The sequence below is a fragment of the Leopardus geoffroyi genome, chromosome A1 (genome assembly GCF_018350155.1).
Source record: "Leopardus geoffroyi isolate Oge1 chromosome A1, O.geoffroyi_Oge1_pat1.0, whole genome shotgun sequence".
Lineage (NCBI taxonomy): Eukaryota > Metazoa > Chordata > Mammalia > Carnivora > Felidae > Leopardus > Leopardus geoffroyi.
Window position 1 is genome coordinate 112,702,505 of NC_059326.1, and position 25,446 is coordinate 112,727,950.

At 43.9% G+C, this 25,446-nt stretch overlaps 1 protein-coding gene across 1 annotated transcript in view; it reads right to left on the bottom strand.

Annotated features, from left to right (window-relative positions):
• Positions 1–25,446, bottom strand: part of TRPC7 (transient receptor potential cation channel subfamily C member 7) — a 139,548-nt gene that overhangs the window by 106,313 nt on the left and 7,789 nt on the right. Inside the window, exon 2 of the mRNA XM_045489791.1 lies at positions 23,454–24,231. Within this exon, the coding sequence (XP_045345747.1) occupies positions 23,454–24,231 (778 nt within the window). The remainder of the gene's footprint in view (positions 1–23,453; positions 24,232–25,446) is intronic.

Consider the following 25,446-nt stretch of genomic DNA (forward strand, 5'->3'; position numbering starts at 1 on the left):
GTCAGGACAATGCTCAGGATGTGTGGGTTGAAAGAGAAAGAGGGACCCTGGTGGTTCCACTTACACAGAAACAGCCCCTCTGTCCCTTGCCTTCCTGTCCTGCTCACATGGGGCTGGCCTAAGCATGACTGGTTGGTCTTTGTACCCAGTAGAGTAGGAGTTGGGACCTCACAATGTCATGGTGATGGGTTGAGGAGCCCCTAATGATGTTTCCCCCCATGATATTTCTGGTCTTATGACTCCCAGCAGGATGTCACCCACCCCTATTCTGTAACGGGTTCTCCTGTCTTCATGGTGAGAAGTTCTGGGAATGGGTGGGAAGCAGAGGGTTTGCAGAGTTTCTCCCTGCATTGGCCGGGGGACCTCGTAGCTCATTCCTCAGATATGCAGAGAAACAGCATGGTAGGGTGAGGAGCCATTGCTTGTGCCAGGTGAATTCCAAAGCGGGCAGCAAGGTGACCACTCTTCATGGGGCACCGGCTTTTAGCAATTGTGTTTTTGGGGTCTGTTTGCCCCAAACTGTACTATACTATCTACTGTCATACAGTATAGTTGTGGAGTGGTGCTGAATGGACAACTCCCTGTTCTTGGATCTTTACTAAGCCTTAGTCCACAAGCACACTTGAGTCACTTTGGTCTGTGGATTGGCTCAGGGAAGAATGCGCATATTCATTAATTTATTCAAAAAAATGAACAGAAGTCTATGCATGCTGACTTCTGTGCTAGGGCCCTGGGGATACAATGAAGAGCAAGGCAGGCATGGCTGCTGCCTTCATGGAGCCAACAGGCCAGAGGAAAAGGTAGACTGTGGAGGTCCTGCAGTGAAGTGTGATGAGGATCTCACCTTTTTGTGCAAACTAGACCTGAGTTTCTGTACATTGAGTCTCATCGTAATTCCTGGGAAAATATTTCCTTACAGATAAACCCAGCTGGTAAGCAGTAAAAACAATATGAGTCTGTTAGCTCAAAAACTTGTGCGCTTTCCAGTGATTCATCCTCACAGAGATGTTCCATTCAGTTCAGCACGTGCTTCCTGAGCCTTCCGTATTCTAGAAGCTGTGCCCAGCACTGGAGATGCAAGGAGGAGTGAGATGCAGTCGCTGCCCACCCATGGGAGGGACAAGGCATAACCCAGTCATTTCAATATTAGGCTGCAATGCTGGTCATTTCATTCCACAGATATTGAGTACCCACCCTGTGCCAGGCAGTGGTCTAGATCGTTGAGATTCAGCATAAGCAAAGCAGAACCTGTGCCCTTGAGGAGCTTGTATTTTTTTCTGGGGGCATGGGGACTGTAGATTGCTGTTTTACACAGATGGTGTGGCAGGAACTCCCTGAGGAGGTGCTTTTGGATAGACAATTGAAGTTGGTGAAGGAGGCAGCTATGAAGATGTACAAGGAAAGTGTTCCAGACAGATGGTTACCAGTGCAAAAAAAGGAGAAGTGTGCAAAGTCAGAAGAGGGGGGGATCTGGTATTTTTGAGGCACAGCAAAGAAGCCCATTCCTGGGGCAAAGTGGGTGAGCAGGACGAAAGGAAGAGATGGGGCTGGAGGAACAGCTAGGGGACATATGGCCAAAGGCCTAATAGCACTTGTCAGGACTGTGGCTTTTACTCTATTAAGGTGGAGAGTCCTTGGAGGGTTTCAAGAAGCAGAGTTAACATGATCTGATGAATGCTTGAAGAGTATCACTCTGGCTGCTAGGATGGGATAAACTTAAGGGGCAAGAGCAGAAGCGTGAAGACCAACGAAGAGGCTGTTGTAGTTACCCGGGAGAGAGATGAGGGGGGCCTGGACCACCTCACTTACCAGAAAGGTAAATGGTCAAACTGGTGAGAAATATAGATAGAATTCTGGATATCTTTACAATATAGAGCCAAGAGGATTTACTGATGAGTTGGATATGAAAAGACACAAACAGAGGAGAGATAGGGTGAATGAGGTTTTTGGTCCAAGCAAATAGAAAGATAGTTACCATCTTTGAGATGAACACTGTGTTAGATAAGCTCATTGTTTCACAGATATTTCTCCCTCCTTCCCCACCTCCATAAGACCAGTATACTTCCATCAGCACTGATGTCTGCTTAGTATGGAACTTGCTTTAGCCCATGAAACTGATGGTGTGTGACTTCTAAACCTGGGTCGTAAGAGGCATCATGTATATTCCCTTGGCCCTGTGGGAAGTGTGACTTCCACCAAGGGAAGAATGTGTCACTACCTATCTGTTCTGGACCCCAGAATGAGATGTGCGGAGGAGCCTTCTCCCCTTACCCTCAGACTTGTGAATGTTACAATAAACACTGACATGTAGACAACTGATGGTTTGGGGTAGTTTGTTACACAACGATATTGTGGCAATAATGGACCGATAAAGGGATAGATGTAGGCTTACTGCTTTGGGACATCAACATCAAAGACAGGTTTTTTAGCTCTGTCTGGGTATTCAGGGAAGTTGTCTCGGAGGAAATAAGTCATAGCTGAATCTTGAAGGATAAATCAGAGTTACTCAGTTCAATAGGTAGAGAAAGGGCATTCTATGTTGGGACAGAACATAAACAAAGCCATGCTATACAAGAGAAACAAAGCCATGCTATACAAATATATAGAGAACTATTCAAGTACAGGTAGAGGGTGGCAGAAGATGATGAGTCTGGTGAAGTAAAGAGGAGCTGGGACATGGAGTGTTTTGTATTTCCTGATAAGGAGTTTGGACTTTATTCCATAGGCAGTGGGCAGCCATCAACCCTTTTTAGGAGGGAGAATGGCATGGTCTGGTTTGCATGTCAGTGGGATCCTTCTGGCCTTGTGTGAAGGATAGCCTCGGTGTTGGGGAGTATTGTGGCCTGGAGATATGATCGTGGTTGGAGCTGCTTCAGTGAACAGTGGTAAGGATGTAGGGATGGAAATGGATTGGGGAAACATTTAAGTATTAATACTAACAGGACCTAAAGGACGGAGAGAAAACGAGAGTTCCATGTGAAGCATGCTTGGGACGTAAAACACTGGAAAGGGATTCTCTTTACATGTTAACATCTGGTGGGATAAAGGATGATTTTTCTTTTCTTTTTATGCACACATTCATTTTCTACATTAATTGTGTATTACCAGTATAATCAGAAAAAAAATTTTGAGTGTGTTCTGGTGTTTAAATTTGTCTAATATTCTTTGGATGACGTTTGCTGAGCCCTTAGGCCTGAGTGTTGGCAAGGTGGTATCCAGCCTTGGTGCTATCTTGGCCATGGTGGTAGTCTTCTCTACTTGATAGCGAATGACTTTGTTTCTTTTTTTAATATGAAAGTAAAATAAGATCCAAAAAGAAGTTCAGAGCAAATGTGATCTGCGCATGTTATTGGCATCAACTGTATATTGTGGAAACATTTCAGAGAAGCACGAATGTTGAATTGGCATCACCAGATAACATACCCTTCCAGAGGATTATGTCATGACTCACCTGATTATAGATTCAGAATAGTACATGTTCATGGGACTCATTTTCAAGAGTAATTATAGCACAGTGTGTGTATAGAAGTAATTTTTAAAAATTTGCTTGTGATTGCTGAAAATGCTATTGATTAAGAGGGGCTAATAACTACATGGCAAAGTAGCAATTAAAAAAACTGCAGAACTACACTATATGTTAACTAGCTTGGATTTAAATTAAAAACATAAAATAAATAAAGGGGCACCTCGGTGCCTCAGTGGGTTAAGCATCCAACTCTTGGTTTTGGCTCAGGCCACAATCTCACGGTTTTGTGGGTTTGAGCCCTGTATCGGGCTGTGTGCTCACAGTGCCGAGCCTGCTGGGGCTTCTCTCTCTTTCCCTCTCTCTACCCCTCCCCCACTCGTGTTGTCTCTAGCTCTCTCAAAATAAATAAACTTAAAAAAATAAAAATACATATGTCTATACATACATACTGCAGAGCTCTGCTCATAAAATGAAAAGTAAAACCAAGTCAGGCAAATTCGTACTTATAACTTCTCCAATTGGAGGAGCACACCCCATTCTTTTCACTGTGGTGCCTCTTTGCCTTGTGTTCCTAAGCCTGGACTGTGCTCTCTTTGCTTCCTCTAAGATCCCTTCCCACCCTGTCAAGACCAGCTTGAATGTAACCCCAGGATGACTCTTCTGATATCCTTGGGGAGATCCACTATCTCATGCTCAGGCCCCCACTGCATTTTCTTCTTGGAGCCCAGCAGCCCTGACAAAGTGTTCTTTGTATTTTTGACATTTTCATACTTAGCAAATCAATTTTGTTCATTTGTGTATTCCAGCTCAGGGCATGCCACATTATAAGAATTAATAAATGCTGTATAAAATGACCTATACCTATAGTCTGATTTGAGAGTTTTATTTATAGAAGAAACGTGAGGAGCAAGAAAGGGCTAGTGTGTTGCTACCAAGGAATTGACCTAGGAGCAGCGACGGAGGGCATACTGGGCCCTTTAGATGGTCTTGGAGCCAAAGCTGACTGTTATAGGCTCATTATCTTGTGCACAGACATCTGCAGTGACTTTCTAAAAGTCCCAGAAGACATAGGAAAAAGATGAGTAAGTGATTGCATTTAAATAAGTTCAAATCTAATCAGGAAAATCATATTCTAGTTTTTTTTTTTTTTTTTTTTTTGCTTTAAACTGATTTATCCAATGAATGACTGAATAACTCTCGGAAGTAGGACCTATATCCACTTTGTAAATATGAAAAAAGAAGACCGAGGCTTCGATGTGATTCCATTTATCTGCACAGATGCCACTGTCACCTCTGATGATTCCCAGGTTTTTATCTCCAACCCCAACCTGTATTCTAAGGAGCTGATTTACATGTTCAGCTCCCAGGTGTCATCTCCTCTGTTTTTCTCAGACACTTCAAACTGCATGTCCCAAACTGAACATATGGGTTTTCCATGTAACAACCAAAACTGATCTTCTGCTTTCTCTTTCAGGAAGTAGAATCCCTATCCACACGGCCTCCTGAGCTAGAAACCCTGGGAACATCTTTGTCTTTGCCAATCCGTTACCAAGATCTATGGATTATGATACAGAGTATCTCTTATGTCTGACACCCATATTCATCATGATATTCATTCAAGTCCTTGTAATTTAGCGTCTGGACTTTTGAACTAGCTTCCTGATTAGTCTGTTTACCAATAGTTCTTTCTTCTACCCAGATGCCAGCCCATCATCCCCTTGGCTGAAAAGCTGCAGGATAAAGTCCCGGCATCTTTATTATCCTACTTCAATATACTTCACTAACATTAGCCCCATTTTAGAAGCCTGCTGTCCCCTAGTGACACCTGTCCACCAAGTAGTACACTAAGCCTTCCATGCTCCTGTACACACTCGTTCCTCTGCCTTTATGCTTCTCTTTCTCTCCTCCATTTGCCAAACTCCTACTCACCCTCCAAGAACCACTTCAAAAGACCATCTCTTCTGGGAAGCCTTGTCTCACAGTCCATTTGTTGCACTCTGTGTTGTGTGTGTGTGTTCTCACAGCATTTTGCTCCCGTTCTACTACCTTGTGATTATCCTTTAACTACTCCTGTCTCTCCTGTTGCTTTGAGGACAGAGTCTGGGTCTCATCCACACTTTTAGTCCTACTTCTTAGTACAGTGTCTGGCATGCAGAAGGAAGACCCCCCTTTGTGGATAAATCATTCAGCCACTCTCAGTTGTTTACTCATCTGTAAAATGGGAACACCAATCTCTTGTTAAATCTCTACCTCGTTGTTGTTTATGAAAATGCTCTGTAGAAATGAGAAACAGAAAGGGCTAGAGAACTGGGGACTCATTAAGGGGTTATAAGCACCTGGCTTGGAAATGGGGAAGATGGGCTGACAAACAGTGAAATGACTGAGCCTGAGCTGTTTATATAAACAGCAGTTTATAGCCCTAGGTCTCCTCACTCAATGCCCTTCCCTTCTACCTTTCTGCTCTGGAGCCTTACTGGTAAAGGCCCCATCCTAGCATCGCGCTGAAGGAGCTTCTTTTATGATGCCATATCGCCTGTTGACATTTGCCATGTTCTGGGGAGAATGTTACCACAAGGCTCCAAGGTGTTTGGTTCCCTTGAGTAATATCCAAAACTATGACCGTCATGAGAACATACCTCAAATATTTGCTTTAGGTGAAGAAAAGACCCAACTCTATGTTTGAAATCTGGTTTCCAAATTTGTAACCTTAGAGGAGATTACCACTTAGGGAAATAAACTCTTGCTCCTAATTTTGTCAGCCAGATTAAAACATTTTTCTTCTTTCTCCACATTTCCTGGAGGTCATTTCCGTGTTTGTGTTAAAATATCCATTTTAAGCACATAAAACATCAAGTTTCTGATGTGTTATGGAGGGTTTGGGGTGAATCCTTTGGAGTATAAACTTTTAGAAAAAATTAATCATCACCAGAGAAGAGAAATTGTCATCAGATAGATCCTTGGACTACTGTTTTCACAGACTATGTAGGAGAAGCTGGAGGGAGCTGTCAACTCAACAGGCAAAGCCCTGGTCTTCCGCATGCAAAAGGCCAGTTGCTTCATGTTTCTGTTGCCAAGAATGCAAGCATGAGCTCTGAACCCCCAGTTTCAAGCAGCTGTATTATTAGCAAATGTGGAGTGTGTTGTATTCCCAGTATATGTATGTGTGCGTGTGTGTATGTGTGTGTATGTGAGAAAGAGAGAGAGAGGGAAGCAGTGCTTAACATTTCACTATGGCCCTTATTAATTTTCAAAGCATTTATCCATCAGTAATTAGCAAGCCTTCTCTGGAGCCCAGAAAACCAGGGCATTAGTATTAATTTCACACTGAAGGTAGAAGAGACAAAGTGATCATAATAATATGAAAGATAGTTTTGCCAGCAGGCATTTGGGGAGCCCTTTTCTGTGTGAGAATTGATAGTATTTAGAAAGTTTCTAGCTTCAGTCATCCTCACATTACTGTAATTTTAGGACCAGGTATACAACTTTCGTTTTCTTAGTTTTCCTGGGTCTTCTGCCGTACTGCTTCTCCTGTGACCAGAGCCAGTACTTACCAGCTCCTCCAGTCCCCTCGGGGTCAGCAAAAGAGTGCAGGTGGTGCCATACCACCCGATCTGTTTCATTGACAACTGATGGAAAAGTGCGTTTGCTCAGGCAATACATGTTTTGGAAGGAAGCCTGTGCTAGGATTTATTTATTGCAGAATCTCCTATCCCTGCACCGTGTTTGGGTACATAACACTTACAGTAGGTACTGATCACATAATTTATAAATGGGAAAGGAGGAGAGATACTTAGTTTATCAATGCCCAATGAAATTTCTGAATGATAGAGACTTTTTTTCCTTTTTGTAATCAAATGCAGTTCTGCCAGTTTTCTTGATTGGTATTAGGTGGAAGTCTGCCTTGGATCCAGAAGCCACAGTGGCATTTGCCAGCTTCTTATAATTCATGGACTTGACGGGCAGCAGAATGTGCTACTTCAAAATAGGCAACTTTGGCTTAAAGATTATTTTGAGCTGAAGACAATGAAGAAGAAGCAGATACAAGAAAAGCCCTCCGCCCTCCCCCTATTTGACTAGAAGCAGGACATAAATTTGTAAAGGGCTTCCCCTTTCCTCTCTGTAGCAAGAAGGACAGAAGATAATCATAGGAGACAATTCTAGACCCCCATCAGCCCAGAGACAGTGGCCAGAGGAATCTACATAACAAACCTTGCCGAAACTAGCCCTCATCTACCATTAGTCTCTCCGTTAGTCTTCCTGAGATTTAATGCCCCAGAAGCTCAAAGTCCTTTTCCTTTGCCTTGTCACGTCTCTAAAAATGTATTCTTCTTTTGTGGGGGTGCCATCTAAGCCCAGCTCCTACTCACCCCCCCCGAGTTACTCATCTCTGACTTCTCTCATCTGTTTATGGGGTGCACCTGTCAATAAATTCCTATTTGTTTTTCTCTTGTCAGTCTGACTTTTGTCTGTGTCATTTACCGGACTCCAGGGGGGCAGTATCCAAGGGTAGAAGCAGCTTAATGGAAAAAGAAAAGAACCATGACTTTTTACCACTGTACAATCTAAAAACAAAACACTAAAATCATCCATATCCTGAAAAAAAAAAGCAGCCTTTTAAGAAAATTTAAAACGAGCTGACTGTAACTTCTGGCTGTGTCTTTTTAAAACATTATGGCTTAGGGGTGCCTGGGTGGTTCAGTTGGTTGAGTGTCCCACTTTGGCTCAGGTCACGATCTCCTGGCTCAGGTCATGATCTCACGGTTTGTGAGTTTGAGCCCTGCATCGGGCTCACTGCTGTCAGTGCAGAGCCCGCTTCAGATCCTCCGGCCCCTTCCCTCTCTGACCTTCTCCTGCTTGCGCTCTTTCTTTCTCAAAAATAAATAAACATTGAAAGAAAAGAAACTTATGGTGTAAATCTGTGTATCTGGGGTTTGACGAGCAAAGGGGTAGTCATGTGGACCGGCAGCCACCTTCTTGCTGCTTCATTTGACATTAAGTTTCTCTGGTTGATATTTGCAGATAGGTGTCTTGGAGTCTGCCAAATGGAATCAAATCTTGGTGACTGACTGGAATGAGGTGAGGAATGTTGCCGTCAAGAAGGTGAGAGCATTTCTTCCTTACACCAAAATGAATTCCAGATGGAGTGAATAGTGGAATACACAAAAGTGAAACTGTAGCAACACTGGAGAAAACACGGGTGCATTTTCCTGATGATCTGTGAGTAAGGAGACCTTTGCGAGCATGACGTGAAACTGAGAAATCCCAACCAAAAGAATGACAGAGAGGAGCCTATAGAATTTGAACAACATTGCCGTTCAGAAAGAATACCCTCAGAGATCTGAAAAGACAACCAGCTGAAAAAATTTGCAACATGCAGCCTAGAGAAAGGTCTGATTTCTTTCTTTCTTTCTTTCTTTTTTTTTTTTTTTAATTTTTAATGTTTATTTATTTTTGAGAGAGACAGCAATACGGGGAGGGGCAGAGAGAAAGAGGGAGACACAGAATCCGAAGCAGGCTCCAGGCTCTAAGCTGTCAGTACAGAGCCTGGCGCAGGGCTCGAACCCACGAACTGCCAGATCGTGATGTGAGCTGAAGTTGGGCACTCAACCGACTGAGCCATCCAGGTGCCCCTGATTTCTTTTTCATACAAATAATTTTTACAAACTAAAAATTAAATGAGGAATGAACCAAGAAACCAACAATGAACAGGAACCAACAATTCATGGTAAAAGAAACACAGATGAACAATAAAGAAAATGTTTAATTTTAGTCAAAAAATTCAAAGTAAAAGAGCATTGAGTGGCCATTTCTTACCTATGAAACCCACAGGAAGTGTGATAATGCTCACTGTGGGCAAGAGAAGTACAAAAGATACTCTCATAGCCCATTGGTGACATGTATAATTTGGGACCACCCTTTGGGAGAGCAGTCGTCGGTCTGAAGCATGATTTTAAATGTCTGTGTTCTTGGACCCGGCAAATCCATGTGAAGGAGTTTAGCTTGCAGTTATGCACACAGAAGTACACAAAGCTGCAAGGATGCTCATTGCAGCATTGTGTACTGAAATAAAAGCTGGAAATAACCTAAAGGACCACCCAGAAGGGAGTGTTAGAGAAATTACAGTGTGTCTATTTCTTTTTTTTTTTTTTTAATTTTTTTTTTTTTTTAACGTTTATTTATTTTTGAGACAGAGACAGAGCATGAACAGGGGAGGGTCAGAGAGAGAGGGAGACACAGAATCCGAAACAGGCTCCAGGCTCCGAGCTGTCAGCACAGAGCCCGACACGGGGCTCGAACACACGGACCGTGAGATCGTGACCTGAGCCGAAGTCAGCCGCTTAACCGACTGAGCCACCCAGGCGCCCCATCAGTGTGTCTATTTCTTAGAGCACTTCTATTATAGCTCTTGGGGAGGAAGGGGTAGACTTGCAGATGCCAATATGGAGCGACATCTCTGCAGATTTTATTATTAAGTGAAAAAAAGCAAGCCGGGAAATGAATGTGGAGAATGTCACAATATATTTAAGGCAAAACTCAAATGAATACATATATATTTACACCTACATATGAATACATGCCTGTGTACGAATAAAATGTTTATGCCCAGATATAAAAGACATTTTTCATAAGGCTGAGTCTGGGAGTCGAGATTGGGGCAAGGGAGAGTGTTAAGGAAATGGGGGGAGATGCTCACTTCTCCTTGTATACTGTTGGGTGCTATCTGAATTACTATTATTATTTTTTACATCATACATTCCTTTGATAAAAACTTGAGAAGTAGATGGGTGATTTCTTCATTTGTCCCTTATTCCTGTATACCTCTCACCATATAGGGAACCTCAAGGGGAAACCAAATTCTGGACTTCTCCAGGCTGAGCTATTGCATCTGACAAGGAACTTTTCAACCAGTTTTGGATGCAGCAGCAGCAGCAGCAGCAGCAAGGCAGGACCAGCACACGTTATTCTCATCATTCGGTGCTGGTCCTCACTGTGGCTTAATTTAGCGGAAATACATTAAGCCTATCTGGGTCATGTTGCCGAAGCCATTTGGAAAACCAATCTGTGATCTTTGTCCTCTTAGTATTGATTTTTAATTCCAGCTCTTGTTGATCATTAGAAAATGCAGACAATGGCCTTCTCCTTTCTTCCTAATAGCCCTTCAGGTCACTCATTCACATTTTCTAGGCTTCTCCCATCTCTGTTCTACCACTTAATCCTTTAACCCTAATGTGCAATTTCCAGGGGTCTCTTAAGCGTCTTTTTCATAGACCTTCAACAAAAATGGTGAAAACTCCACTGGCAGCTGACTGTGAGGCTGCCCCGGTCCTGCCTGGCCCACCCACTGGCTGGGCTGGGCTGGTTAGTGGATGGATGTGAACTCACAAACCTTCTCACCAAGCCAGTCCTGCAGAGCCATCTGGAGTATCAAGGATTTCAGGATTTGTCTTCTGATTCTGCTCAGGGCTGCCAGCTGGTGGGTGTTTACAAGAAGGATCCTCTCACAAAACGAGGGTGCCCCATTCTCCCTCGTGAATGGACTGTCACCAGCCCCTGGGAGCAGTGGGGTCTGTTTTAGAGAAAATGACTGAAGGTGACACTGTGGAAACTGAGGCTTGGTGCAGACATTACCAGGTAGCCAGTGAAGGAGAGCAGAATGTGCCACCCCAAAAATGACTTGTAGAAGTTCAGGACATGCCACCCCAAAATATGCCCTTTTGGTATATTGATTATTTTGAGCTCTAGGTTCTTGAAAAACAGCAAATGAGGGGGAGGGTCTCTGCAAATGCTCCCTTATCTGCCTGAAATAGATCCTCCAAAAGGAACTCAATTGTTAAGAATCCCCTCCATGGGAGCCTCATCAACCAGGGAAGGTAGAGTCATCATAGGAGAAGAGGCCCCTGACACCCAGGCAGACTCTGTCACAAATTCTCACACCTCCCATCTCTTCTTCTGAGGGCCCATTCATCTTACCTAAAAATCATTTACTCTCTTCTGAGAGGTGCACATCCCCCTCCCCTTTCCCGATCAAGACTGTATTTAATTCTGAATTCTAAGCCACCTCAGAGGGTTACTCATTTTTCCCTGGGTGTTTCCCTTGTATACATCAGATATACATGCTGCTGAACTTCCATTTTCCTCTTGTTAATCTTTCTTTTCCTACAAGGGTCTCAACTGTGCACTCAGAAGGGTGGGGGGAAAATTATTTTCCTCCTCTACACAGGTCTGTCTGTCTCCTTGGCCAGGACTGGATATCCTTCATCATGTGGCCTTTCCTCAGTCCCTGAGGCCCACCCTTCCCTTATACTGGACCACAGAAGTTGTTCCGTGGTGGGGACTCAGTGAATTAATTGTCAGAGATTGACTTTTATTGATCAGAATATCATGAAGATTATTTTAAGTGAAAAAAATCTGAACAGACCAGCAGCTAGACTTCTTTTACTTTAAAAAAAAAAAAAAAAACAACTTCGTAGCAGCACTTTCCCAAAATGTAACTGCCACAAATCCTGTGGGTCAGGGTGGGGGGAGGGTAACAGCTAAAAAGGAGACTGTCTGCTTGCACCCAGATGAGCACATCACAAACACTCATGCTTTCCATTTTTTTCCCTCAAAAGCTCATGTGTATCCTAAATGTCCTCTTTTTCCTTAGAAACTCTTTCCCCTCACTTTTTTTTTTCCTGCTAAGGTGGTATAGAGACCCCCATCTTAACTGTTCAAGGAGCCATTTCTTTTCTGCACTTCTATATGTCTATGAATAAACTCTGTCTTTTCTTTTAATCTGCCTTTTCTTAGTTAATTTACAGGCTCCACGCAGTACAACCTAAGGAGAAGTTTTACTCCCAGCACAGGACACCAAAATTTTCCTGGAACTGTTATTTATAAAGTGTTGACATTACGTGGGGGCAAGGCCAAAGTTACAATATTCAGTAAGAAAGCCAGGATTCCAAGTTGTTTATGACAAGACTTTGTCACCATCGCACAAAACAAATCTCTGCACAGAAAACAAAAAAAGAGGATATCCATATCTGGTAATAGGTCATAAAGCAAAGTCTTAGTAATGAAACTGGAGGAGTGGGTAGAGGAAGAGTTTACACAGGATGCTGGGATGGAACAGAAGGTCCAGAATATCTTTGTGACCATGCATGGGGAAGAGTTTTTTTACTCAGAGTAAATACACAAATTATTTCAAAAATAAGGGTTTCTCTTCAAAACAGGGTGCCATAGACAGATTTAATAGACGAGTGATAGACAGGGAGGAGATATTTGCAGTGTCTGAAATAGACACTGGGCTAGTATTTAGAACAGATGAGGAACTCTGGAAAGAAGATTTAAAAATACTCCAAACAGAAATCCTGTTAAAAAGCGGATGAGGGAATGAGAGGGAGAGGCAGTTCACTGAGAGGAGAAATGCACATGGCTCATCAATTATGTGAAGGAAGGTTCAACCTCATTAACTACTGAAGAAATGCAAATTACAATAACTGCATTTCTCACACCGGCAAACGTGAGAAAGCGGGATAATACCTAGAGCTGGCAGCACATGGCAGGCCACAGCCCCCAAGGGCAGGCCTTCTGGGGAGCAGTCGGCTGTGCTGAGTGGCGTTAACCCTGGGTATTCCTTCCTGGGTGTGTCATAGGAACACTTAAATAGGACCGCGTGCAGCCGTGGGGGTGTGTTTTGCAGCATCATTTGTGGTGACAGAGCGGTTTAGGTGTCCATCACTCTGACAATGAGGAAGTGGAAGGCTGCAGATAGTCAGCCGACAGAGGCAGGGCAGGGCGCTAGCTTGACACGGATAGGCCGTAAAAACCATGGTGTTAAGGGAAACAGAAGATGGGTCATAATTTTGTACTGTAATCCCTTTTATGTAACTAACAATCACCCAACAATATATTTTTCCATACCCCCACTGGAATGTAAGCTCCAGGAGGGCAGAGAAATTAGGGTTTCGATGGTCTCTAAGTGTTCCCAATCTTTAGGACTCTGCACATGGTAGGTGCAAAAGAGATAGTTCTTGAGTGAACAACACATAAATACATATATATGTTCATAATTAATATAAATACATTCAAGTGGGTGATTTTTGGGGGTGGGGGAGAATGGGAATGAGGATAAAGTGTATGTGAGGAACAAAAAATGATGATAATGTTTTATCATCTGACTCATAGTTCTATTCACATTTTTTTTTTTTTTTTTTTTTTTGTGCCTGGGTGTCGGGGGAGCACTAGGAGAAAAAATACCAAAATATGAATTATTCTTAGATGGTGGGAATTAACACTGACCTTTTTGTTCCCACTGCTTTTCTAGATTTTCTAAAAATCTGTAATCAATGTATTTTATGTTCATCATTCCCAAACCCAACACTTGAAAATGTCTTTCAGAGGGGCAGTGCCCCAATACCAAGGTTCCCCCATTGCTTCTGCCAGCAACCTCCCACTCCCCTCCAATACAACACATAACACACTTTTACAGAATTCTAGTATCTCTGTCTCTGCTTTTACCTTGACCAGTAGAAAGCATTAGCAATCTCTCCCTTTTCTTCAAGACTAACCTCCTAGTTTTAGGACTGTGTTTGGCTTCCTAAAATAACTGACCTCTGGCCTTCTATCCTGCCCTGTTCTGAGGGTTTGTTTTGGTTCCTTTCTCACTCTTCCCCAGTTTATCCCAACTTGGTAGTCTACCCCACTATATTGGGTTGAATCGCATCTCCCCCAAATTAACATCCTCCCTGAAACTTCAGAATGGGACCTTATTTGGAGATAAGGTGTTGCAGGTGTAATTAGATGAGATGAAGTCCTACCGGAGTACAGTGGGCCCTTAATCCCAAATGACTGGTCCGTATAAGCCTGTTCTCATAAGAACAGGATAAAAGACAGAAACAAACAGAAGATCACTATGTGACAACAGAGCAGAGATTCAAGTGATTTGTCAACAAGACAAGGATCTCCAAGGAAATAAGAAGGAGGCAAGGAAGGATCTTACCCTAGATCCTTCAGAGTAAACATGGCCCTGGTAACAACTTGATTTTCGACTTCTGGCCTCTAGCATTGTGAGGGAATCACTTCTGTGTTTTATTTTTTTTTTATTATTTTTTTTAACGTTTATTTATTTTTGAGACAGAGAGAGAGCATGAACAGGGGAGGGGCAGAGAGAGAGGGAGACACAGAATCTGAAACAGGTTCCAGGCTCTGAGTGGTCAGCACAGAGCCCGACGCAGGGCTTGAACTCACGGACCATGAGATCATGACCTGAGCCGAAGTCAGACGCTTAACTGACTGAGCCACCCAGGCGCCCCATCACTTCTGTGTTTTAAGTGCTCACATTCATGGTACTTTGTCACAGCAGTGCTAAGCCTAATATATCCCCCTATACTCAACTGGGTGTTCATAGGGAGGATTTTCAGTGCCAAGAAAAGCCTTGCCTGCCCCTAGTATCCTCCTTCTCTGGTTTTCTCAGCATCCAAAAACTTGGAGGAAGAAGGGAGAGAGATCTACTTCATACTTTTATTTATGCTAATACTAGTTCCAGTTGAAAAAACTGTAAGATAAGATTTAGCTATTTTCCTCTAATGAAATGTTTATGTGGTCATTGCAGCCAACAGAAAAAGATATCTTCAGAATCTGGAAGATGCACTGGAAAGATTAAAATCCAGTAGAATTCTTTTTTTCTTTAAAAATTTTTTTTTTAATATTTATTTTTGAGACACAGAGAGCATGGGTGGGGAGGGACAGAGAGAGAGGGAGACACAGAATCTGAAGGAGGCTCAAACTCACAGACCGTGAGATCATGACCTGAGCCGAAGTCAGATGCTTAACTAACTGAGCGACCCAGGAGCCCCTCAGTAGAATTCTTTTTCTTCTGGGGATATCACTTCTGAACGCACTTTCCAACACCTCTGCTCTAGCAATGAACAGTTTGGCCTGGGCCACACCCTTCTCTACCTCCAGATACCCGGATAGAAAATGGGAATCCTTATTGCTCTCCTGCCCTGCTGCTACTCCATGGGGCTTCTGTCTTGGAGGAGAAGATGAGGAGCCTGCACTTCTCTGCCTCCTCTCTCTGTGTCTCTGCACTGTGAGAGCTCCCTGCTGGGAAGCACAGAGAGTCCCCAGGGACAGAAGAAGCAGGGTCCCTGCACCTCATGGACAAGCAGGCTGTCCTGGACACAGCCAGGAGATAGATGGTCACCTTTTCTGACTGTGCCATTGCTCCAACTGTGCTGAGTCCCCGGCAGATTGAGATGTGTTCGTTCTTTCTTTTTTTTTTTTTTTTTAAATATTTTTATTTATTTCTGAGAGAGACAGAGCACGAGTGGGGAAGGGGCATAGAGAGAGGGAGACAGAGAATCCAAAGCAGGTTCCAGGCTCTGAGCTGTCAGCACAGAGTCCGATGCGGGGCTTGAACTTGTGAACTGCGAGATCGTGACCTGAGCTGAAGTCAGATGTTTAACTGACTGAACCATCCAGCTGCCCTGAGATGTGTTGGTTCTTTTGCTCTCATGTGCCACTCACCCCCTTTCTGGGAGGCCCCCCTTTCCAACAGCACTTGTCCCACTCCAAGCCTTGTCCCCTCCAGTCCATTTTCTACAGCAGGCACAGTGGGTGTTTCCAAAGCGCACATATGAGTCACTCATTTCCTGAAACCTTTGGGTGGCTCTTCATTTACCCGAAAATGAAGCCCAACTTATTAGGTGGTAAGGCCATGGGTGAGGTGTTCTTCAGTGCCTCTGTCACCTGCCACCTCTCCCTTTTCCTCCCTATAACATGAGCGACTTAACAGTTCTCTACATAGGGCCTCTTTCCCTTATCTGTACCGAACTATTTCACGTGCAGTTTTTATGCCTAGCGCCATCTTTCCCGTTCCCTGCTGGCCGTGTAGGTCTCCCATACCCTCAGGTTCCATTTAAACATTGTCTCCTTAGGGAAATCTTTAAACACACATGGGTCAGCTGTCCCACTAAGTCAAGTTTTAAAACCTCCCTTTAAAAAAATAAAATAAAACCTCCCTTTTACTGCTTAGCACTCAGCATGATTTGTAAAGCCCCGTTTATCTGTATGATTGTATGAAGAATGCCTATCCTCTCCCCTGGATTATCAGGTCCTGAGAGCAGGAACTGTGTTTATCTTATTCATCATCATCCCAGCACCCAGCCTAGAGCCTGGTTCATACTACAGGCTTAATAAATGTTTGTTGCAGGAATGCTGGATTTTCAGATAGCTCTGTAACGAGGTCCACCCAGTCGCGATATTCTCTGGGCCTACAGACCATACTCGCATCCTGTCCTCCTGACATGTTTTCCACGCTTAATCCATGAAACTGCTCCTAGTAAAATACATGCCTGCGTGTTGATGGCGTGTGCAGCATACTTGATTAATGATGTCCTATGATGATTAATTTATATAGCATTATAACTTTTTTTCAGAGAAAAATCCTTCATTTCTATTTGATTTAATTTGTGCTGCTACTCATCGACTAATATTCTCTAGAACTGTCTCCATTTTGTCCATATCTCTGATACTTTACACTGATAGTTGCACTTGCAGAGGAAATGATATTTTCCCCATTTTTTTTTTTTTTTGTATGTGTAGTGATGAATCTTTTCTACAGAGATATTTTTCAAAAAATAATCTCTGTCTGTATTTGGCAGGAGCTCTGCCTACCCATTTCCTTCCTCCCCCTCCCCTGCTGCTCTATCTTTCCTGCCCATGCCATTTCTTTCCACAGCAATATTTTAGCAGCGCTTGAGGCTTATGCACTTTCAGTGGTCTGCATTTTTCCAACTGGAAATATTCTCTTGGCCTGTTTTTAACCAGGGAGTTCACAGGTAGTAGTTTTTCTCATTCTAGAAAGATCTTCAGGGGTTGGGGGAAGGAAGCTTAGCAGAGATCAGGAAGATCCTCTGAATAGATGAGGTGCTGAAACTTAAGTTACGTTTATTGGGAGCAAAGTTGTGCCGGGAATCCAGTGGGCTCATCTCCACTGAGCTCTGGGTGGTAGGAATTATGTATGTATTCTGGGTCGGTTGGGTTCCCTGCAGAGTTTTATATTGTTCATCTAATTTATTCCTCATCGGCACCCTGGGAGGTCACTGTCATTAATTCACTCACCACTCATTTATTTATTTACAGAGATTAGGGTAAGAGCCAGTGTTTGGGTGGGGGAAAACAGGCATTCCATTTCAGACATGTTACAGCTCTAATACCCCAGTTTTCAAAGTAAGAAAAGGAATTTGCAGTAGATGCCTAAGATTGCACAGTTACCAGGAGATGGCACTGGGATTAGAAGCTGGGTCAGTCTGATTAGAGAGCTAAGTTCTTGGATCTCCATTCCACAGGCTTGAGGAAATGAAGCATGGCTGCACTGGGTGCTCAGCAGAGCCTGTTCCCTGCTCTTGTCTTCTTCAAGCAAAGTGGCCTCCTTATCCCACCTGAATTCTTGTCACCCAACGTACACTATCCCTATATTTTAGAGGCTGATACTCTTGGCATAAACCCTAGGAGAGGACAATCCCATAACTTCAGGCATTCGCTGTGACCCAATGAAAAATTGTCATGAAAGGATACATTAATTAGCTCACTTCCTATGATGACTCATTAACAGATGCCCTGGTGAAAGTGTTCCTCCAAATGCTTAGGTAGGAAAAAAGAAAAAGAGCCAGTGTGGGCAGAAGTCATGTCTGTCCCTTCTCCTGAGATCAGCCAGTCCCCTGGATCTTGCTGTCAGACATGGAAGCTGATGATTCTGGCCCCAGTGTGGACCTGTGGACTGGCATGTATGCCCTATTCTCACCATACCTGCATATGCTCAGGTGGGGAGGTGGTCCCATGACAGTTCATCATGTGACATTTGTGATCCTTTTCTTCTTACATTCTCTATCACCAGATGCTCAAGCAGAGGGCTTGGGTGACACAGTCTGATCCCTGAGGGTACTGGGGATTTATATATAAGTGAGTGCTTTAAGGAGTTTTCTGCCAGATTCTCTTTAAAAAAAAAAAAAAAACACCAAAAAACAAAAAACCAACAACTTGCTTTTAAGATGTGCAGCCTTGACAGCTTAAAAAATATTTTCCTGAAGGAAAAGGAAACAATTTTCAAGTCATTTCCTGCATGTTAAATAGGCATTTGTTTATACTACCAGCCTGGCTTTCAAACTTCAAGGAAATCTATTTTCCCAGAGTGTTGGCCTATAAAATTTAAAAATCTTAAAAATATTCAAAGCACAACAAACAGGTGCAAAATGCAGATTCCACTGGATGCTGGGGCAACCCACATATTCAACTTTTCAGTACTGCCTCAGGCCCTGGGTGGGCCTTCACTCAAGCTTTCTGGCTTCTTGGCTCCCTGGCTCCATATGGCCTGAATTCAGATGTGCTTTGAGCTCTCCCTACCACAATAAAAAGACACTCCTCCTCCTCTCCCCTCCTCTTTTCTCTTCCATTTTGATAAGTTTGCAAGCAGGTTACAAACTGTCATCTCAACACCTTTACCTTACACAATGGGACCTCACTAGAGATCATAGCAGGTGGCAAATTGGTCTGATTTATCATTATTTGCATTTTTAATTTGTGGTATTTTAGGCCCAGAGAGTTTTTTTTATGGGTCTTAAAATGGCAACACAAACATCGATACATAATTCATCATCTACTTTTCATAATACCTGTGGTTAACAACCCATTGACATCAACACTTGAAGCAAGATGAAGCTACAAGCTTTAGCTGTCTTGCCCCCCCTACTTTTCTCATCTCTGGTCTATAAGAATAAATTGCTGATGGAAGCACAATCAGCAGCCTCCATACTGATGTGTCAACATGAAAAGCCTGCTTAGTTGTAGCTTTGTTATTATTCAGAATGACCAAGTCTTAAGTAATGAAGGTAAAGTGTTTGGGCCTCCACAGTCCCTTGACTTGGGAACATGGGGTACTTTTAAATTTAAGCAAAAGGTCAAAGAGCAGGAGGGATACCCCAATCCTCACCCTGTTTTCTCTTTCCTTCCAAATCCCTAAATCTCTTTCCACAGTTTTCTCCACCCCTTCCTGCTCCCACTGGGCACTGCTGTTGGCATAACTCTGGGATGGAAGAGAGATTAGCACCTCTAATCCTTTTGAAACATCAGCTTTATAGATAAGCCATACGCATATACAGGATGCCCTGGAATTTGGGAAGATACCAGTGAAATAGAGAGGATCTTCAGCAGATTTACCAGAAGGATGATCAGTGAATATAACCAAACAGACTAATTCGAGAGAAATGTGAAGACCTTGTTGTGTTCTTGGTGGCAGAGACTGTAACTCAATGGGGATAGAGAAATTCCTAATTTTTTCCATGCTATTCCAGGTGCCTCTACATAGAGCCTGTTCCATCAGGATAAAACATTGCACGCCAGTCTTCCCATGCCAGTCTTCCCTTTCCTTGTCTCCTACTATATAGATAAACCAGTTAATCAGAATGTCATTGGTGCCCTCCAGGAGTCTAGTGGTTCCTGGCACCATATAATGCAGCATATGATTGGTCTTATGTTATTTAATGTGTGTTGGTTTGATCCGCTTACCCACCCTGTACCCTTCTGTAGAGCTTTCCCATTTACTGTGTCTATCAAATTGCTCTATTAGATTCATACATGTAGGAAGAGTTTAAATCACAGATAAAAGTAATCACGTGCTTCATCAGTTGAAATGATTATCCTTTGAGGATTTCCTTCATTCCCTTCATCAAGTATTTCTGGAATGCTTACGAGATTACTGAGCACCATACACGGCATTAGGAAGGTCTCAATGAATTTTCGCATCTTTTTAGACCCCAGAAGATTAGAGATGCATGAGAAAAATCTTTGAGGAGATATGTAATTTCCACAACAAAATAATGGTTTGCTAGCAGGCATCTGACTCTAGCCACAATTTACTGGAGACCTTGACATTGGCTGTACTTCTTGCTAATGACTAGACTCTATTCTGGTGATAAATTACAATGACTTCAAAAATAATAGACTGGGCAACTGATTGAGGTTTCCATGCATGAGTCTGGTCAGAAGGAGCCATTCCCAGAGTGAGTGTCTTAGAGGATCTGGAGGATGACATATGACACCTCCTGTCGGAACCCGGTATCTTTTTGTACAGCTGAGGATACTGGGTCATCAGCATAACACGTGGCTACAGTCAGCTGTGTGTCGTCCCTTTAAAGTAGGACAGACTCCTAAAGAGTGTATTTTAGAACCACACTTGCTCTTTATTCTTTTATTACAAATTGACTTGTCTTTTGCTAAGCTGCTCTCTTCTGAGATTTATAATGTCAGGAATGCACATACAAGGATAGTTGAATAAGTAATAAAGTTCTAAAGGAACGCTTATGTTAATTTATAATGCGCCATTTGTCGACAATGTGAAAGACATTATTTCAAACAAAGGTTAACTAGAGGGATGTTAATAGCCAGCAAATGTATTTATGCTAACTCTTATTCTGAGTAAGTCACTGCATTGTGGAATGGATTTGTCATCATGTTAGTAGTGTTCTTAATTGTCTCTAATTTTCCTAATTTACTTTTTAAATCAAAATATCATGCTTTCCACAAACTTCCACTTTTAGATATTATATATACTAAAATATGCTAGACTTTTAGTCTTTGTAAAGGAAACAAATGGCTCAGATGGAATTCCAAATGTTAGTCTAGCATCGTCTTATTTAGTAAGGCTGGCATGTTCCCAAATTCCAGATAAGTAGAGGATTGTGCAATTAGCCACATAACCTGATCCAAAATTTTTTTCCTTGAATATTTTTTTTTTTTCTTGGCCAGAAATATCTAAATTAATTGGGTTGGCCATTTCTTTTACAAGGCCTGTGAAGATTCGCTCTAACTGAGGGAATAAGCTGAGGGAATAAGCAAAATCCCACCAAGCTTCCTTGGGATATCATTGGTCTTATTACTGGTGGGTGGAGTTTATGGTACAGAAACAAGGAAAGAACAGGCAAGACCTACGTTCTTGGGAGCTTCTTTGGGTAATGTCTCCATCTCTGTCCACCAATTTTTTTAGCTGAGGCTATGGACAATGCAGGAATTGGGAAGTTGCTCTGCTTCAGTAGATCAGTCCAAGATAGGGGGAACAGATGGGGTAAAATTAATTATAGGACTCTTCATCTATTCACAGTCTGCGGTACCCTGCAGCTTTTTGTGAGCCTGGCTCTTCTGTCTGTGGCTGTGGGTGATCTATTCCTTCAGAGAGGCCTCTGTGGTCTCACGCATACACAACTAAATTGTCCCTATCTTTAGTCCCAGGGCCTCACACTCCAGGTCCTCTAATTCATCTACCAGTGAACTAAATTTCTAGAACTTAGCTTCATCATTTTAGCCCCCTTATTGCAAGTTTCAATGGCTCTCCCATGTCCTACAGGATAGCATCTGACACACAGAACCCTCTGCGATCTGCCCCCAGCTCATCTCTTCAGCATGCTTCCTGTGTGCCCCTCCAGGAAGTCTTTATTCTGGTCACATGCAGCTTCTCAGAAGCCCCCTGACTGTTCTGGGCCATTCTGGATATCACCTTCACTTGCCTCCTCCAAATTCCCACCTCTCTCTTCCCACTGATCTAATTCCTCCTGCTCTGCAAGGCCCAGCCCCATTCTGTTGCCTCCTTTGAGATCTCCCTGAACACTGTGTGGTCCATGGGGCTTCCCTTGCTGTGAATTGGTACCCATCTTCGGCCACCTATTTGTGTCCCTCCAGGGACAGCTCTTATAGCGACGCCTTATTTGGACAATGCACTTTTTTTCCTGCAGGTTGACCTCTTTTCCCAGCTCCATGGTCAGCCATGCATGTGACACCTTTTTGTATGTTCCATGGCATCATAGGCTCTGATAAGATGGCTCAGGATGAGAAATTACGAACCTAGTTGTAGCTCCTACCCTTCCAGGCATACCTTCTGCAGCCAAGAATTTCTTCATCATTCAAAGACAAATGAACCCCGAGAATCCCAATGCATCAACATTTCCCAGAAAGGCTAAGAGCTAGCTCTGGAATGCCTAGATGAGAACAGCGGTTTTGCTACTTACTAGCTGTATGATATCTCTCTACCTGTGTGCCCTCACATAAAATGGGGATTATAATGGTATCCAAATTAATGGTTGTTGAGGGGACTAAACAGCATCATATAGGTAAGACAGTTAATGCTTGGCACACAATAAGTGCCCACGAAATATTCTCACTAAGTATTATTAAATAGTGTCAAAAGATTTAGGTCCCAGTCTTCTCTTTAACAGAGAGTGTCAGTCGACAATTACCGCACAGGATCCCTCCAACACTCAACAGTGGACTTTGGAGATGGGTCTCCCCTGGGCTAGCCTGGTAGTCTAGGTGTTCTCAGGAGGTGGGGGAGGGGGGGGGTGCATCGATAGAGTTTTGCCCTGGGCCTGTCTACTGAGGTGACAAGTCCAATATTACAGAGATGGTTTTATTTTCATTTCCATGCACCTTTTCCTGAGCCCCTTGATAGAACAATAGTAATAGCTTGCTACAGTGAGAAAGGCTGCAGGCAACCCTTTCTAGCACTGGCTGTGAGACCGAACATAGATCAATGCAGTCCAGGATGGACAAGACAAAACCTTTCAGGTGAGACAATCAAGAAGTCCAAGACCTGGACTAGGAAACATGCAAGGTGTCCTAGACACTCCAGAGCTCCCTGGGGGCAGAGCTGAATGAGGCATTTACAGGACGACCGCAGTATCCTCCTGCCTGTGTGCTGCTTGTCTTGTATAGATTTGGGCTTACGTCAACCTCTATTTTACATGTATATGGTTTCAAATATCCCACCTAAGGGGCTGCTTTTCCTTCAGGCCTGCATCTGACCAGGTCGAGGAGGTCCCCTTCCACCCCGGGCGCCAGCGAGACCCCAGGGCCCTCACCCTGCGGGAGACCGGGAAGACAACTCGTTTGACTACTGGACACACCTGGAAGAGCCCTCTGGGCAATCTGTCTGTAGAGTGGTGAGTGGGAGAGTTACCTTGAATTCAGTCTCAATGTTGGCTAGCCTGGCCAGTTCGTTGCTCAGCTCCAGCGCGGTGAGCACGGGGTCTTCGCTGGACAGAGACAGGTAAGCAGCGCTCGCCAGCCCCTTGTAGGCGTTCATGCGGGAGCGCGAGTGGCTGAAGGAGTCCTTCCGCTGCTTCTCGGTGCACTCGTTGCACTTGCAGAAGTAGTCGTGCGGCCGCTCGATGCGGGCGCCCTTGAGCAGGAGGATGTGCACGATCTCATACTCCTGGCAGTGCGCCGCTAGGATGATGGGCGTGATGTCGTGCGAGAAGCGCGTGCCGTCCTCGTCATAGGCGTAGAAGTCGTCGTCGCGCAGCTCCTGCTCCAGGGGGCTGAGCGTCAGGCGCTGGCCCTGCGCGAAGGCCGGGTGGTTGAGGATGGCCTCCACGATGCGCACGTAGCCCTTGCTGATGGCGAGCAGCAGCGCGTCCCCCACCCGCGCCAGGTTCTCCTTCTTGAGCAGCAGCTCCGTGACCTCCAGGTGCTCGTTGCCCACGGCCAGCTGCAGCGCGTTTTGCCCCATGTAGTCCACGCAGTTGAAGTTGAGGGTCTTGGACTCCTCCAGCATTTTCCTGACCACGGGGATGTTGCCATATTCGGCTGAGTCCAGGAAGCGCTCCTCCTCGGGCGTCAGGCTGGTGCCCTTCTCGTTGAACATGTAGGCGGGACCCCGGATGGCCTGGCGGCGGCCCTTCTCCCTCAGTGTTGTGTGCCGGCGCTGCATGTTTTTGAAGGTGCTGCTCCCCAGCCTGTGGGGGAACAAGGCAGAGATGCTTGGTTACTCTCCCAGGGCCCTGCGGGGTCCCCAGGGGCAGAACAAACAAAAATTGTTGAGATAAAAAAGAATCTCATGATCGGGATCTTACAACAAATCATTTTCCTCTTACTGAGATTAAGACAGATTGGCTAACCTAACTATTCCTATTCATAGAGAGGAATATTGATGTAGTTATCCAGCGTCTGTGACCCTTGGATGGAGGAATGATGGCAAACTGAAATGTGGGTTTAGGTTGGTGTGTAATGAGAGCTAGAGGGGGAGGGTGTGGGGTAGTGATGTGGTTGAAACAGGCCAAAGACTGTGGATTTTATTTCCATTTGTGCAAAGTTTAGTACCGCACCTAACGTCTCTGGGCTTTAGTATATTGCTTCTCTGTGATTTCACCTGTACAATGTGGGTAGCTTTTTGTGTGCCATAAGGTCCATAGGAGGATTAAATGAGGTAACATGTATTAGAAAATAGTCAGTGTTGGTTTTATTCTGTACCCTCCTTCCTGTTGCCTTGCCCAGTTCACTAAGCGGTCTGCTGTAGAGATGGCCACTTTGGGTACTGCCGCCTTGATTTCAGGTGCATTTTCCCCATTGAGATCCCTCACTGTGACAAAACATGCAAGCATGGCCACACGCCTCTGTTTTCTGCATTCAGTGTATGCCTACGCCATATGGGGTCTGTGTTTTCTTTCTGATACCGGTGCAGCCTAAGCAGATACTAAAGCACAAAATGTGATAGGGAGCAGGCCTAGACTCATTGTCACTTACTGGTGGCTTCTGAAGTGGCTCCCCTGAGGAAATTCAGCTGTAGCTTCTTAAGATCAAACCTGGATTTTTGTATGGATGGAAGAACAGGTCGGCTTAGATGGTGGGTTTATTCCTAATTTGCTCTTTGCTATCGTGGCATAGTGTAGAGGTTAATGCTAATACTACTAGTAATAACAGCTAACATTTATTAAGCACCTATTACATGCTAATAAATATACTAAGAAGTTAATAACCTCACATATATTACTTGTATAATTCTTGCATTTATCTCATGAGGTAGATGCTATTACTGTCCTCATTTCAGATGATGGTGCTGACACAAGTAGGGCTGAGAGACAGGCTTGGAAGTCAGAGGACCTAGAGTAGGAGTCCTGGCTTCACCTTTGGCCAATCTTGTGACTTTGAGCAAATTACCCGATCTTTAATTC